At 39.4% G+C, this 15,961-nt stretch overlaps 1 protein-coding gene across 1 annotated transcript in view; it reads right to left on the bottom strand.

Moving 5' to 3' along the window:
- Positions 1-8,108: 8,108 nt before the first annotated feature.
- insra (insulin receptor a) overlaps positions 8,109-15,961 on the bottom strand; it is a 54,787-nt gene continuing 46,934 nt past the window's right edge. Inside the window, exons 14-21 of the mRNA XM_085139514.1 lie at positions 14,364-14,463; positions 14,202-14,266; positions 13,489-13,718; positions 13,096-13,206; positions 11,223-11,382; positions 10,727-10,856; positions 10,320-10,454; positions 8,109-9,668 (exon numbers count right to left, since the gene is read on the bottom strand). Of these exons, the coding sequence (XP_084995640.1) occupies positions 9,311-9,668; positions 10,320-10,454; positions 10,727-10,856; positions 11,223-11,382; positions 13,096-13,206; positions 13,489-13,718; positions 14,202-14,266; positions 14,364-14,463 (1,289 nt within the window). The 3' untranslated portion in view covers positions 8,109-9,310. The remainder of the gene's footprint in view (positions 9,669-10,319; positions 10,455-10,726; positions 10,857-11,222; positions 11,383-13,095; positions 13,207-13,488; positions 13,719-14,201; positions 14,267-14,363; positions 14,464-15,961) is intronic.

The following is a 15,961-nucleotide window of genomic DNA, read 5'->3' as shown; positions in this document are numbered from 1 at the left end:
GACTCCTGTTTTTCCCACTACTTATGCTAATTTAGCGACCAAATTCAAGACATTCAAGTCGAGTCAGTTTTCCTGCTCACGTCTTCTTAAAACTTTCCGCGTTCGCGACGCAGCGTTGCGTTTTACGGGGTTAGTAAGCTAATTTAGCTTGCTAACGCAATCCCTTCATGCTTGTTAACTACTTCTATCCACTTGATGCTCATATGCTAAACAATAATAGTTAACTCCGAGAACGGTTTCATCTTACCTGCTATTGAAATGAAGCCGAAAGAACGAGAAGACAGGTTTTCTGTTATTTCCAGGTAAAGGTAAGCGAGATCAATCTTATCTGTCAGCAGCGCCCGCTAAAAACAACAAACAGAGAGGATGTCTCCGAAGGAACAAGTGCACAAATAAGAAGGAAAAAAATGGAGCTGATGAGGGAGGGAGTGTTTTAAAACAAATCCCAGCCTCCTCTGTGTAAACCCTCCTTCCTCCTCTAAGCATTATGGGAATGTGCTGTTTCATTAATACCTGATCTTCATACAGCAACTACCTCTTCTCTCAATCCTTAAATTAATACAGACAGCTGGCATCTGCTGCAGTTCACCTTCCCAGTAAGAAACTCTGGTAGCCATTTTTAGTGAAGAACAACTGCTGTGAATTGTGACATGCTTTTATTTTGGCAAAAACAAGCACTTGTCCTTTGTGTAGGTTCAATCAGGTGTTGCAGGTAGGAGCTCAGCTAGCATAATGAGACATCATTTCTTTAATTTATTTTGCTTGCTAAAGCAACTGTCTTGAGGGTGTGTGTCTGTGCGTTTTTGGTAAGCTAATACCAACAGAAGTTATACTACACTCAGTGTCCAGAAGGTATTTTGGACAGAAGACAGAGGACAAGGAGATTTGGTTGTAGAACAAGGAAACTCAGTAAAGTTTTCAAAGGAAGAGCTCAGCAAAGACAAAATGAGACGAAGGGAGTAGACAGGGGTGGTGGCAAAGGCATATAATGAGTTTAATGTGAGCCTGGACACTAAGGAAGGAGAAAAGGCAGAGATCGAGCTGAAAGGATGTGCAGCTGGTTAGGATGATTGGATGGAGATGGAAGTGTACTAAGGAGTGAAGAGAGTGTGCTGAGAAGATCGAAGGAGTACTTCGAGAAGCTGATGAATGATAAAAATGAGAGAGAGAGAGAGAGAGAGAGAGAGGAGGAGAGAAGGAAGAAAGTTAGTGATGTGCAGAGAATTAGCATAGAGGAAGCAAGCGCTGCTAGGAAGATGATGAATAGTGAAAGGCGCTTGGTTTAGATGACATACCTGTGGAGGTATGGACGTTTCTAGGGGAGAGGGCAGTGTACTTTTTAACCAGACTGTTTGGAGACCTGAGGAATAGAAAGCAAGTGTACTGTTTCCTAATTTTCAAGAACAAGGTTGATGTGCGGAGCCGTGGTAATTACAGAGAGATAAGGTTGATGAGCCATACATTGAAGATATAAGAAACTTGTTAAAAATAAAAGGTTAAGAAGAGACGTAAAGATCAGTGAGCAGCAGTATGGTTTCATGCTGAGAAAGAGAACTGCAGATAAGATTTTTGTTTTGAGTGTTGATGGAGAAGTATAAAGAAGGGCAGAAGGAGATTCAGTCTGTCTTTGTGGATCTAGAGAAAGCATATGATAAGGTATCAAGAGAGGAACCGTGGTACTGCATGGGGAAGTTAAGACTGGCAGAGAAGTTTGTCAGGGTGGTGTAGAATATGTATAAAGGCAGTTAGACAGTGGTGAAGTGTGTGGTAGGAATGACAGATGAGTTCATCGTGGGGGTGGGATTACATCAGAGATCATCTCTGAGCCCCTTTCTTGTTTACAGTGGTTATGGACAGACTGACAGATGAGGTCAGACAGGAGTCTCCTAGGAATTACCTACGATGTTCGCAGATGAGTGATCTGTGGTGAGAGTAGGGAGCAGGTGGACGAGAGCCTGGAAAGGTGGAGATATTCTCTGGAGAGAAGAATGAAAGACAGTAGAAGCAAGACACAATACATATGTGAATGAGAAGGAGACAGGAGTAACAGTGAAGCTGCAAGGAGGAGAAATAGTGAAAGCAGATAAGTTTAAATTTGGGGTTGACCATCCAAAGCAACAAACAGTGTAAGCAACAAACAGCAAAAGTAAAACTAAAGTTTATGAGATGATAGTGAGACCTGCTATGATTTATGGTTTGGAGACGATGGCACTGACAGAGAACCAGGATGCCAAACTGGAGTTGGTAAAATTGGAGATTTTCATTGGGAGTCACCACGATAGTGTGGTGTTGGCAGGTTAACCTGCATCTGAAGACCTGTATATTATTTCTCTTTATGATAAAGGACTTGATCATGTGACCAATCTCTAACAGAAGTGTTAATCCATGATGGACTGAGCATTTCTTCTCCACTTGTTCCATATGTCCCTACTACATATTACTAACTTTTGTCTACTCTGTCTCACATTGATTGATTGTTGGTATTCTTGTTCTAATACTGCAGGATCTGTAATTAAAATATAAAGATCCTTGAGGTGGCTATCATCATCAGTTGGTACTATTAATAAAATTGAGTTGAAATGGGTTGGGGTTTGTTGTTGTTGTTGTTGTTTTCAAGCAAACTACTGGATAAAAGCCAGGCTCTAAAAAATATCTGTCCTGTGCTGTCAGGCTATTGGTGAGGGCTGGGTATGAATCTGCCCAAGTTAATTTACTGTATGTCTCTACCTTGCTCTTCCTCCAAGCTTTTCTGACTTCTTTTGAGTGTATCAAATAAAGGCTAAAAAGCCCAAAAGAAAGAAAAACATTCAGTCATTTTATAGTGGAAGAAAAAGATGTGCCTTTTAGTCAGACTTTTGAGTGTCAAGACTTTAATTCGATGTTGACAATTGGGCCTTGAAGTATTAAGGAAAATCAAAATTAAAGGCTTGTTTTGCTAAATATCATCACTATACTTTTAAGAACCTGCCTTTGGTATAAACACTGACAGCTCGGGTCTTGAAAGAAAATAATTAAGCTAAAACTTAAAAGTTAACCTGCACAGAGATGTATTCAACGGGTTTATACTTCAGTTTATAGTGTATTTAGTGACCCCTGTTGGTCCAAAAGAATAGAAAGAAACAATACAAGAGAAGTCCCCTGGATGCTCAAATTGAGTTCCTGGATCCAGAAGCATATCTGTATCAGGATCAGTTTTTAATATTTTCTTGCTGTCTCTCATTTTTTCCCAGTGTATTTTTAACATTGGTCTGTTTTATGGTGATAAAGTTCTTTCAAAACTTTTGAATCCACACCAACTCCACAAGTTAATCACTATGTTGGGCCAAGCCCTGTGTTAGTAAATTTTTCATACAAATCCACCGAATAATGATAATAATAATTTTTTTAGATAATCAGATGTGAGGCCACTGTGTTAACCTCTGCACCACTGTGTCGTCCCAATGATGATAACATAGCAGCGGCAGAAAGTTGAGGTTTTGAACATCCTTGAACTACACGGAGCAAGTGAAAGCAGGGTTCTAAGAATTCCCCAACACATTGCTCTGCTGCTCCTATCATCTCGTATCCCAGAAGATTTGGTCCAGAGTTTAGTTTCATCTTTTCTTCTTGGTTTTTATTTTATTTTCAGTTCAGGTTACCTAAACTTAGTTTGCAGAGTGAATCTTTTAGTTAATTTTTTTTAATAGTTTTAGTCCAAACATATTTTAGCTTAACTGGTGATTCTGAATTGGACGTAGAGACAGACATCTATTTGTCAACACTGTCATGGGCCATCAACCTATCCAGGGTGGACCCTGCCTCTCTCTCTGTGGGACCTGAGATGGACTCCCAAATGGTTAAATAAAAATGGACGATGGATGGGAAAATCCTAACTCTAATGATATTTATAAACAGCTAGTATATTATTAGAAGGTGTTAAAGTTTCTCAGAGTTATACTTTTTAGTACCAAATTTCCTATTTCTTATTCTGTCACAATCCAGTGAAGCATAATGAGGAAAACTCTAAAATAACAAATTTTGAATGTCTGTGTAGAATCTCAGTCATCCAGGTTATGGTAGCCTAAGGAGCTTAGAAAGATAGTGACTGGTTTCTTCTTCTACCTAAGTTTCTAGAAGACTGGGCGGCTTCTTCAGTTCTAAAAGAAAAAAAAGAGAATTCCAACTATTTAATCTCTAGTGAGAGTTGTCCCTTGGAGAGGGTTGTTGACCCACATGTGCCTCACCACAACCAAGGTGTGAAATGTCTTCAAAAAAGTTCACACACCTTCTTTCTAAGCTCTTTGGACTACAATGACCTGGATGACTGAGAACTTACACAGAAATATTGCCTCGTACTTTGGGAGGAAAACACTGCAACTGTTGCTTTAATATGAAAGGGAATCAAGAAAACCAACGGACTATAGAAACTACCTCCACTTTAACCTAAGTTGCAGACAAAGCCAACTAGTTCCCAAGAGTTTGTGCCTTGGATCCACAGTCAGGGGACATAGAGCTGAGCTGATTTTATGGAGAGCAACAAGACTTAGCTGCATCATCTAAAGGATAAAGGTCACTCTTTTAAGGATGCTGATGTTCACACTTTGGACAGAGAAGACAGATGGTTTGAAAGAGAAGCGAAAGGGGCCATCTGTGTCCACTGAATGAAAAATCTTTGAACAGACTTTGCAACACCAACTGTCTGCCACCTATAATGCAGTTTTGAGATCCCTTCCCGGGGACTCTCACCCGAAACTTCTGTTGATAATGACCGACGCCTTTTTTCACACCGTGGCTCATGTGGTGAGCCAGATGATCAATAGTGGGTCTACGACCCTCTTAAGGGACAACTCCCACCAGGGATTAAATACTTGGGACTCTCCACATTTTGGTTTTAAAACTGAAGAAGCTTCATGGATGAGAGGTGAAACGTTTTCAAGAAACTTAAAGAAGTCCAGTTGCTTTCTTTCTTTCTTTCTTTCTCCTTAAACTAACTTTGAATGATTTCCATCAGTTTCAGAATGCTAAGGTATCATCATAGCTTCAGAGGGATTTGAGTGTATAAGCAAGCAAGACTTAAATGTGACTCTCTTCATTTCCATTTAGAAGCTGTTTTAAGGGATATATTCTGAGTCGCAGTGAGACACCACAGAGTTACAGATTGTTTCACTAGTGCATGAAACCTCAGCTTAGCTGTTAAACTTTTAAAACAGTACACACTGAAAGCTAATTTAGTCACATCATGCACTGCATCTGAAATGTTTGTATATGTAATGCTGTGGAGAATCCTGTGTCATATATACAGTGATATGCACTAGGGGGAGCCATTTCACTATCAACTGTGTGGAAGTTCAGCTTAATTGATCCTATCCTGCAGGCCAGGATATAACAAAATAAACAACAATATCCAGTAAACAACAAAACACAATTCAGTCTCAAGTATAGTTTTACATTATTTAGCAGATCGATCCATCGATCCATTCATCCAACTCAGGGTCACAGCATAAGCTGTGAGAGGCAGGGTGCACTCTGGACAGGTTGCCAATATGCCACGGGCCTAACAGAATCACCATTCAACCTAATTCGATGTCTGAGGACTGTGTGGCAGGAAGCTGAAGTACCTGGAGAGAACCCATGCAGACATGGAGTAGAAGTGCCAGGTCAGCTACACAGCACTAACTCATGCAAAATTTTACCTTCCAGCTATGAATCTTGGTATCAAAATGTAGGTAGAAAGAGGTCACAGACCATAGACTGGTGCCTTTTTTACTACTGGAAAAATGATATATTCTATAATAGTGACACTTGGAAAAAGTGTAAAGTGGATTTGGTTAGTTTTTACTTAACTGTTCCCCCCATCGACATTTTTTTAGTATTTGACAAGCTCACTTGTAGCCCTAATGAAGTATGTTTCGACATATTAATATATAACATTAAAGACATAGTTTGGCAGCCATTCTCCCAAGGAAAGAGAAGTAGGCTATACAGGGAGAGATTATCCTCAAAAATTTCTGATCCACACCTAATCATTTTGTTCTGGAAACAGGCCTGAAATATCATAAACCGCTCAGTTCAGAAAGGAAACAAGGGTTACCCTGGTGGGTGTACAATGGGGAAAGAGTCCTGAAAACTCCATCTGGCTAACTACAGTAATTACTTAGTACCAGCAAAAATGCTGTACAAAATAATTCTAACTGCAGATTTTCATATTTTGTGGGAAAAACTGTTGAATTGCTTCAGTAACCACACAAACAATTTGATTTTGATGATGTAAGGTGGCAACTTTTTTTCAGATTTGGTTGATCTTACATGTAACGAGAATTCACAGCTCTCTACTGTCATTTGCTTTGAATTAGAGATGGCACGATACCACTTTTTTATGTCTGATACCAATACTGATATCATAAATTTGGATATCGGCCGATACCGATATGAATCTGATATAGTGTGTTTTTTAATTAAAACTGTTTTTTTTTTATATCTTGCTGCATTTTGTATAAGTTCAAATTCAAGTTTAAAAAAACAAACAAACACTAAAGCTATTCTGTTATACCTGTATGCAAAAAAATACACTGCACCCAAAATATTTCATTGTGATATCATAAGCAACCTAATTAATAGGGTTGCAAGCTCCCAGCAAAAAAAAAAGAAATTGGGAACCAACCCCCACCTCATGATGCTTAATCGATGTAATCAACTTTAATTTGATTCAGTGTGAACGAAAATGCACAGAAATCCATTATTTTTCAAGAATAATTAAATAGATTCAACATCTTTCTTCAACAGAAGTGCAGACTGCACAGATGGTACCTTCCCAAAGGAAAAAGTGTATATTAGGGTATATTAGACTTAACAGTTACTAATGGACTTCTATACATTTTACATCAGATTAAAACTTTGGGTGTAAGATTCAGATAATTATTAAAAACTAGACATTTTAAATGAGAATAAGAAAGAAAAGTATTTCTTTTTGCCCCCCTTTTCCCTGTTCATGCCCTATCGCCCCCCCCCCCCCCGGCTAAACTTTGCTAGATCCGCTCCTGCACAGTTACCAGCTGTCAGCTAAGTAGAAAAAGATCGTGGTGTACAAAGTAATATTAAATAAATTCTAACAACAGATTATCAAGCTTAAACGTGCTGCTGTTGTTCAGCCGCTGGTTTTCTCTTTCTGGCGCGAAGTGGGCGATAAACAAACATGAGAGACAGACTCGCGACAGAAAAGCCGATCAGCTGATCATTGATCAGTTTCACGATTGAAGTAGCAGCAGGAGGGAGAGAGAAGAGGCAGTCGCTCCATATATCGGTTGTTGAGCTTAACGCTGGAATGCTTTACAAACATTCAGAGATGAACTTACACACTTGCTTTACTTCTCTCTGGGATCACTTTCTCGGAGATGAAATGCCAGTTTGGTAGTGAGGCTCCAAATGCTGAATCAGACAACAGATCTCGCACGCCTCAGCCGCTCTATCACGTGATGCATACTGCTCCGACGCGCTACAGTTATGAGCCGAGTTACGCCATGTCGCAAGTTTTGTGAGGTGCTTTTTTGATATTTAATGGATCGGATTACATTTTTTATTTCTCTCCGATATCCGATCCAGTAATTTAGGTCCGTATTGGACCGATACTTAATATCGGATCGGTCCATCTCTACTTTGAATGGGGTGAAGTCGTTTGCTGCTGAATTGTAGATTTGTTGCTTTACTCCTAGTAAAAGAGCCGGATTCAGCCTATCAAATCCCGTTAGAAAAATATCAGTAGAGCGTGAGGTAGCCGGCTGTGGAGTTCAGCATCAAAGTGAAGGAGAGTTTAATCATCACCATGTTGTTTAGTAACAGACAGATAGCCAACTCCTAACCAAAGCTTGGCTAGGTTGCTTTGTAAGTGACAGGTGTTTGTTGCTATGGCAAAGACACCCAGAAACATCACAGCATCAAGTGTTGAAGTAACGCAGAGCCGCCACTTTGTATGTAAACTAACTTCTGTGTATGTATATGATATTTTTTAGGTAAACAAAATGCTTCAGATGTGTTGTACTCACTGGGGAAAAACACAAACATCAAATTTACGCATAACAATTTTGTGAACACAAACATGCTGGAAAAATAAGACAAGCAGTGGCAGAGCCTACTCACAAATGCATCTCGCTGCATTATTTACAGCACTATTTTATTTGATCTTGATATGACGGGCAAACATCTTAAGCTGAAGATGCCACACACTCCTTCCCCCGGGCATCACATAGATCACATAGTAAAAAGACCAAGTGCTGTTGGTTGATCATGAGTCCAAAAAAGCTAATTAGTATGATTTTCTGGATTAGAAAAAATAAACGTAATAGACTAACATGTAAAAACATTTTCTATGACCGGAAATACCTCAAAATTGACATCAACTATGTACAAAAACATCAATATAACATTTATATATATATATATATTTTTTTATCTTCTATACCCACTAAAATATACCAACGAAGCAGCTATTGGTCAATCTGAGGAACTCGTTCGGCAACGTGTTTTTGAAAACAGTTTAAATATCCTTCAGCTATAAGTGTGAAAACTCCAAAACAAAAATAAGTAGGGAAAAAGGAGAAAACAAAAAAGAAAGACCATTATATAAATTAAAAAACAGAACCCGACAAACATCCTGTGTGTATCCCGTGTGCCTTTTTTGGAATACTGCAGAGTGTGAGGAGGTAGGCTGCTTCAGCCAGCTTCTCCAGTGAATAAGAGTTTGTTCGAGGATGGGCCGCTTCTGACCATCCAGCAGGGAGCTCCCGAAGCTTTCCTTTTCAGTTCGTCTTCATGTGCGTGCAAAGATTCAGACGCAGCTCCATGATGTGTGATGTAGGCCACAGACAAAATAGAAGGGCACTTTTTTTTTCTCTTTTCCCCAAAAACTCAGGATGAACTCTTGTGATGAAATAAGGGAGAGGAGACGGAGTCTAGAATTAGGGGTGGGGGGTCAGTGGGGTTAGCAGCCTTCTTGTTTGTCAAGAGTTTGTTTCACAGTTGAATCGAATATCCACCCAGACTAGCACAAACTTGGCAATATATATATATATTTATATACAGTATATAACCTACAATCATGAACAAGAGAGACACAGGAGATTCATCCTTAAATACAAAAAGTGTCTTCTGGCGTCCGAGCTTGGACTTGCTGTAGTGTGTGTTTGTGGCATCTGAAGAGAAAAATAAGGTCCTGAGATATGCACTGAGGGGCTGCTGAGGAGAGTGTTTGAGTGTGAGCTATATAAAACAACAAAAACAACAAAAATATATTTAAATCTATAGCATCAATGAGTTTGTGTGGGATGTGTACAGTATGTTAGGAGGGGCTGGACCGTGGTAGGGCCAGTATTCGTCCGTTGGTCTTTCCCCCGTTCATGTGTGTGAACGGGATGTGATGCTCCTCGTAACTGCCCCTCAGGCCCATGGAGGAGGCCTCGTCCCTGTCCAAACACTGCTCCCTCTGTGAGTACGACGAGGGGTCCAGTGGTATGCTCTCCATGTTTTCCATGTCTAGGTCGAAATCCTCGCTCTCTGGCGGCTTGTTCTCCTCGCTGTAGAAGAAGGAGACCTCCTGGAAGGTTGGATGCAGGTCCTCCCGCAGCATCTCGATGATCTCCTGGAAGGTGGGACGCATCTTGGGGTTGTACTGCCAGCACATCTGCATCAGGTTGTGTCTGCAGGATGAGACGGGGAGATTAGGAGCTGTACTTATGGTTGTTCTGTTAAGAATATTTCAGTCAAATCAACTTCACCTGATCAGGCTTCATAGACACAATATTATCCTTTTAATAAACAACATTAAAAACAAAACCAGCTCCCTGATTTATATTATTCCCTTCCCCTCACCTCTGTTGTCCATGTGCACTGATTATTTTGAGTCACTGTCCTGCTGCAGCAAATGCTCAGACATCAACAGCTAAAAATATGGCCACCCTGAGAGCACACTTTAAGCAACACCTGCTAAAAACTGCTCTGCCCAGCTGTTTTAGGAAACTAAAAAGTAAACTGTACATCTGTTAGCAGCCTCTTTTTTTTTTCTTTAAAAAAAATATTTACATATTTGCTCTCACAGCTGAGTTCAGATTTAGCACCCTGCGCATTCCATTTTATAATGTATTTTAGCACATCGTTAATAGTTATTTATGAACATCATGAAATCCTATGCTTCACTTCCAATCTCAGTGATCTAAATTGAATAAAGTTCAACTTTTGACTGTGGACTTGTGAAATAACTGCTTAAAAGTGTTTTGACACAGTTTGTAGTTTAAGCAGGAGAAGTTGTTTTTCTCAGTGCGTAGCCACCAAATCCCCCTGATCATACTCACAGTCTGTCAGCGCAGTTGTCTGGCCGGTCCAGGAAGCCTCCTTCCATGACAAACTTGAGGACCTGTTCGTTGGACATGCCCTGGTACGGCTGCTCAGCCAGCGTGCTTACCTCCCACAGCACCACCCCAAATGACCTGGTAAACAAGCGAAGAAGAGGGAACGACATGAGGAGAATGAAAATGCAGCAATTAGATCCTAGAGTGTATCTGCCTGCAAACATGATTGATGCTGTTAACAGATAGACAGAGTGCAGACAGGTGCAGGTGATACTGATAAACAACGCTGTCTGCTCCCATGTCGCCTAAATATCTGTAATATATTTAAAACTTGCACACGGATGGTTTCAAAAGTGAGAAGTAAAGGATGAAGGAGGAGAAGGAGTCTAAAATTCAGACGTGTCACTAACCAGCAGTCTGAATGTGCAGTGAAGACGCCGTCCTTCAAAGACTCAGGTGCCATCCACCTGACGGGCAGCAGACCCTTCCCTCCTTTCCTGTAGTAGTCGGTCTCATAGATGTCTCTGGTCATACCAAAGTCTGGAAGGAAAACATAAATCAGACTCCAAATTACAGCCAAACCTGCACCAATTATCAGAAAGATCTGGTGGTTGTTATTTGACATTCACTATCTGCTTTTGTAACCTTGTGAAGTTCCCTTTTGTATTCAGGATATATCTCATTTATCTTAATTATAAGGGTGCCATTACCATTGCTTCTGCTCACACCTGTTCAGTCAATACATGGCACCTAAAGCTGTGGATTTGAATACTGTCTTAGTAATGTCTGATGACTGAATATAAACACCCATCAGTGTGACAGTGCATTGTTGGCTTTTCATGCTTCCACTATGAGGCACCAAAATCTAAGCAGTTTTTTGTGCCCATTAACTTTATGAATTCTTACCTCCTATTTTGACTGTAAGATCGTGAGCTACCATGCAGTTTCTGGCTGCCAAGTCTCTGTGGACAAACTTCTTGGCGTTGAGGTAAGCCATGCCATCCGCAATCTCAGCAGCCATCTGGATCATCTCCTTCAGAGTGGGTGGTGGACGGCCAGGGTTATTCTGAGGAACATGAGACAGACTTTGAAATTCTGATCTACCAACAAAAGGTTTGTCACAGTCATTATATTATTACACTTTAGGTAAATTATTGACAAGATAACACATCGTACTCGGTTACACAACATATCACCCCGACACAGGCTTGACTTTCAGTTTGAACACTCAGAACAGAAAAATAATGTGGTTTGTGCAGATGTCAACAAACATAGCATGTCAGTTCAGAAACACTTTTGCAGTTTTCTTAGTTTTGAATTCAATTTAGTTCCAGTTTAATTTCCAGAGTGAGTTTTACTCATTGCAAATTTAATTTTTAATCTTAAAAATGTTCAATTTCAGTTTAAGTAGTAGTTTTTCATGATATCAGACTGAAGATCAACCAAGCAAAATATTGTACAAACACTTGACTCATTATCTAGCCATACAGCAGATTTCAGATTTCCACTGTTTGTTATGTTAACTACACTGTTTCTCAAAACTATGCCTGAAAAATGTAGCCAACTGAACAGTTTCTGATAAAAAAAACAAACCCCGAAAACACACTTTTATGTCCCAAATCCTCGTCCAGCACACGTCTCAGCTAAAAAGGCAAAAGTGCGCACACTGAACACACATACATTTTTTGTAACCATACTGTATTGTTAACTCTGTGATTGATCAATGATGTTCTTTTCACAAGTTAAATAAAAAAAAATGCAAAAAATAAAGTACAATAATTCCGAGAACAGACACAGTTTAACATCTTCAAGTTAAAAACTGAAAGAAAATAAACAAAGATGGATCAATGAGATGTGTTTTAATCTTATGAAAATTAAAAAAATAAAAAGTAAAATTCTGGACTTGTTCTCTTTCTGAGGTCTGGTCAGGTCACCGAAGTAAAACAAGAAAATCAATATTAAGTCATTTTAGTTTTTAGATTAGTGAATTATTATAACCTTGCTCCCAACACACCAGCCACCCGTTTCAAGGCAGCTGCCATGTTTTCAGTTGGCTTTACTGCTAAAACCTTCTGTCAGCATCCTGCAGCTCAGCCCTGCTTCTGCTCTAACAAAAACGCCATCTGCATGTTTACTTAAAAAGTAACTCAGAAAGTGTACTCAGAAACCCCCTCAACATGTATTAGAAGAAAATGCAGATTTTGATATTGAAGGCTTCAGTGTTAATACCACATAAACTGATCCATATTTGTGCACACAGTCTCTGATGTAACACACTATTATTCTGTAGATGTGATTTAGTCCAAAACAATCTGACTGGAAACAAAATAGCAGATGGAGAGAAATGTTTCACCAGGAAAAATACCCTATGACTCCAACTTTGTTAACAGCTGCTTACTTTAAACACTGATGGATTTAAAGTGTTGTTTATCTGCACTTTTGCAGTAAACTGAGTGTATCTTTAAAGCACCTCTCTAGATAAGATCTCACTAAGAACCAAAGTAGAGCCTAATGTGTCAGTAAGAGCAGCAATAGTTCCTCGACTGAGCAGAATTAGCCCAGTTAAAACATGACGCTTTAAAAGCTTTTATGCTGCTCAGTGTAAAAATAATTTCCGCCTGCAGTTATAAAAGATTGTTTTGCATAAAGTCAAGAAAATGCAACCTAAGCCTAGTTTGCCTATTATACTCACAAAATGCAGAAGTGAAAAGAAGAAAAGAAACCAGAAGTACAGTCTGAACTAAAAGAAGAATAAACATAATTTAAACTAATTTTTTACCTCAGCGTCAGGTCGCAGAGAGCGCAGGAAGCTCTTCAGGTCTCCGTGGGTCATCAGCTCCATCACCACCAGGGTGGGCTGCCCCTTAGACACCACACCCAGCAGACGCACCTGGCAGATAGAAACATGGGGATTTTCATCTTAATGTAGTTTAGTTTTTTCAAAAACGGGAATTAGAAGTCAGCAGGTGAAGCAGGTGCTTGCCTTTCACACAGCTCTGATTTTAGTACATTTAGTACTTTCTGTTCTAAATACTCAAAAATAACAGCTAACACACACACAGCTACGGCCCACTGCTTCCAACCCCACCTTAAACTTTTACACATCGCCAGTAACCAAAACCATGTCCTCTGCTCGTGAACAACATGAGAAAAACATGTTGCTTCTCTTTACCACGTGGTGGCAGCTGAAGGCTTTCATGACGGAGGCCTCGTTCAGGAACTCGATTCTCTCCCGCAGGCTGGCCGACTCGTTCACCGTCTTCACCGCTACTCGTGTTTCACCCTCGCCTTTGACAATGTCCTTGGCAATGCCCTCATAGACCATGCCAAAGGAGCCTTGACCCAGTTCCCGCAAAATGGCGATCTTCTCCCTGGGCACCTCCCACTCATCTTCCTCATACACTGCAAAAAGAAAAAGGGAAAGAAAAAAACATTTAAATACATAGGAAAACAGGCTAGTGGGCATGCCCATCATTACTAATAATAAAATAAAATAAACTATGTGAATAACATTAAGAAATTAAATCCAAATTTCATTAGTTGTACTGCTGAAACCCCAAAAATAATCAATGTTTATCAACTAATGCAATAGTAGATCTTATTGGATTAAATCTTTGCAAGTGAGAGTAGAAAATGCAGCAGAAATTAAATTCATGCTAACAAAACTAATTTAATGAGATCCTGCAGAGATGTCGTGGTGCAACAGTTAGTTTAATAGTTGATCCACCAGGAACAATTTCACCAGCCAATCACAAACCAGGGGATCCAATCGCTGATAACGCTGATGTGTAATTGCTACTTGTCTTGCTAAGTTGTCAAAATCCCTTAAATTAGCTAAAATCATTAACTATTCTGTTGTTGACAGGAGACCCAAACCCTGTTTACCATCAGTGCTGAGATACTCGGGGTTTGAAGAGGCATAGATGGGCCCGCTGGGTCCTTGGGTTTGACTAAAAGGAGAAAAAAAACAAAACAAGCTTAATAAGAACACTGGTAACACGTCGAATAATAAGAGAATGACTATTGAGCTGGATGTGAAAGATCTACCTTTTCTTGAACATGACGAAGCCTGCCAAAGCCACACACAGCACCAGGACAAAGCAGATGACGGGCCCGATGACGATCTTGACGACATGCAGAGGATCGCCTGTTCAACGAGTCCGCCCGGACAGTGAGTCAAATTTCAGGTGAAAAACAAAAACAAGCTGCACACAATAAACCTGCTAAGCTGGGATCAATATGCTGCTCTGTGATCCTAATCTGCTTCAAGTACAAGCTTTTGATTTGGTTTAAGAAGACTGAGTCATGCCAGGTGTCTGTCTGCGTGTTTTCAAGTTAAAATTCTGCATTTATTTGTATTTACACTCATTTCTGAGCTGTACTCAGCAGGTCAAAATAAGAACAGAACATCAAACTGTATAAAATTTAATATAAGCACCTTGGTTTCTTAGGTAGGACCACAGGAGGTACTTTATTAAACAGGGTTGTGAAAGGTTTTATAATTTTGTGTGCACAGCAGGCCAATTAGATTATTTTTGTGTGTCTAAAATAGACAACTGATTTAGCAGGATTTGGTCAGACAAAGTCACCATGCTGAAACTTATATTTACTTATATTTGTAAATTAATATCCAAACACTCCATAAAGCTAAGTTCAAAATCTTTGTTTTAATTTTGCTGGCACATTAGAGTGCCAAGGTTTATAGAAGAGAGATTACTTTTTTTCTTATTAGCGCATAAATCAAAATATACTGATAGCCGAGAAGAAAACATACATTTCATCATATTTTACAAAGAACGTGATATAGATCAGACTGTAATAAATGGACAAACCCGTCTACACACGCCTTCAGAAAACAGAAGGTGTCCGTAGACAGACTTTACATCCTGTTGTTGTATAAACAGACTTTAAATCCTGAAAAAGTAATCCTTGATTACTTAAAAGACGACTATTTCACAAGTTTTCCGATGTTAGATATTTAAATATATAAAACTGAAGTATTAAGTGTCAGTTATGCAGTAGTTTGAGTAAAATTTCATTATAAAAAGGTCAAGAAATAGTGAACAGTGACTAAAGATGCTCACACTAAAAAACAACTACAACAAAAGAAAAAAAAAAGAGGTTAGAGATAGTTTGGTTAAAAGTATGCAATCACGCAAAAATGATTCTCAAATTTCAACAAATATACCATAGGTGGAACGAAAACTAATTTTATTCTCTGCTGTCATGATTTGTGTCAAACATTTTCTTATGAGAATATGTATAAATTTTTTATAAAGCGTGGAAGAATAAGAGCCTAAAATAAACAAAAGCATGACCATAAACAGGTTTTTATTTCTGTATAATAAGCTGTTAGATGGTGGCTAGTAGGGATGGGTATCGAAAACCGGTTCTTGTTGAGAACCGGTTCCCACTGTTTCAATTCCTTGGAATTGTTTGCCATTTTTGCAAACGATTCCCTTATCGATTCCAGTCGCCCCGAATGACGTCACCACGTTGCGGAGCGTCATTTACCTGGCAGGAAACATGGCGGCTCAAAGGCTAAAAAGTTTGGTTATACTTTACGAGAATGGATGACAACAGGGCAACTTGCAATACTTGCAAAGTAGATATTTCATCAAAGGGAGGAAACACTACGAATATGC

The sequence above is a fragment of the Neolamprologus multifasciatus genome, chromosome 18 (assembly GCF_963576455.1).
Source record: "Neolamprologus multifasciatus chromosome 18, fNeoMul1.2, whole genome shotgun sequence".
Lineage (NCBI taxonomy): Eukaryota > Metazoa > Chordata > Actinopteri > Cichliformes > Cichlidae > Neolamprologus > Neolamprologus multifasciatus.
Note: the sequence above shows the minus strand (reverse complement) of the source record. Positions and strands in the feature narration are given on the sequence as shown.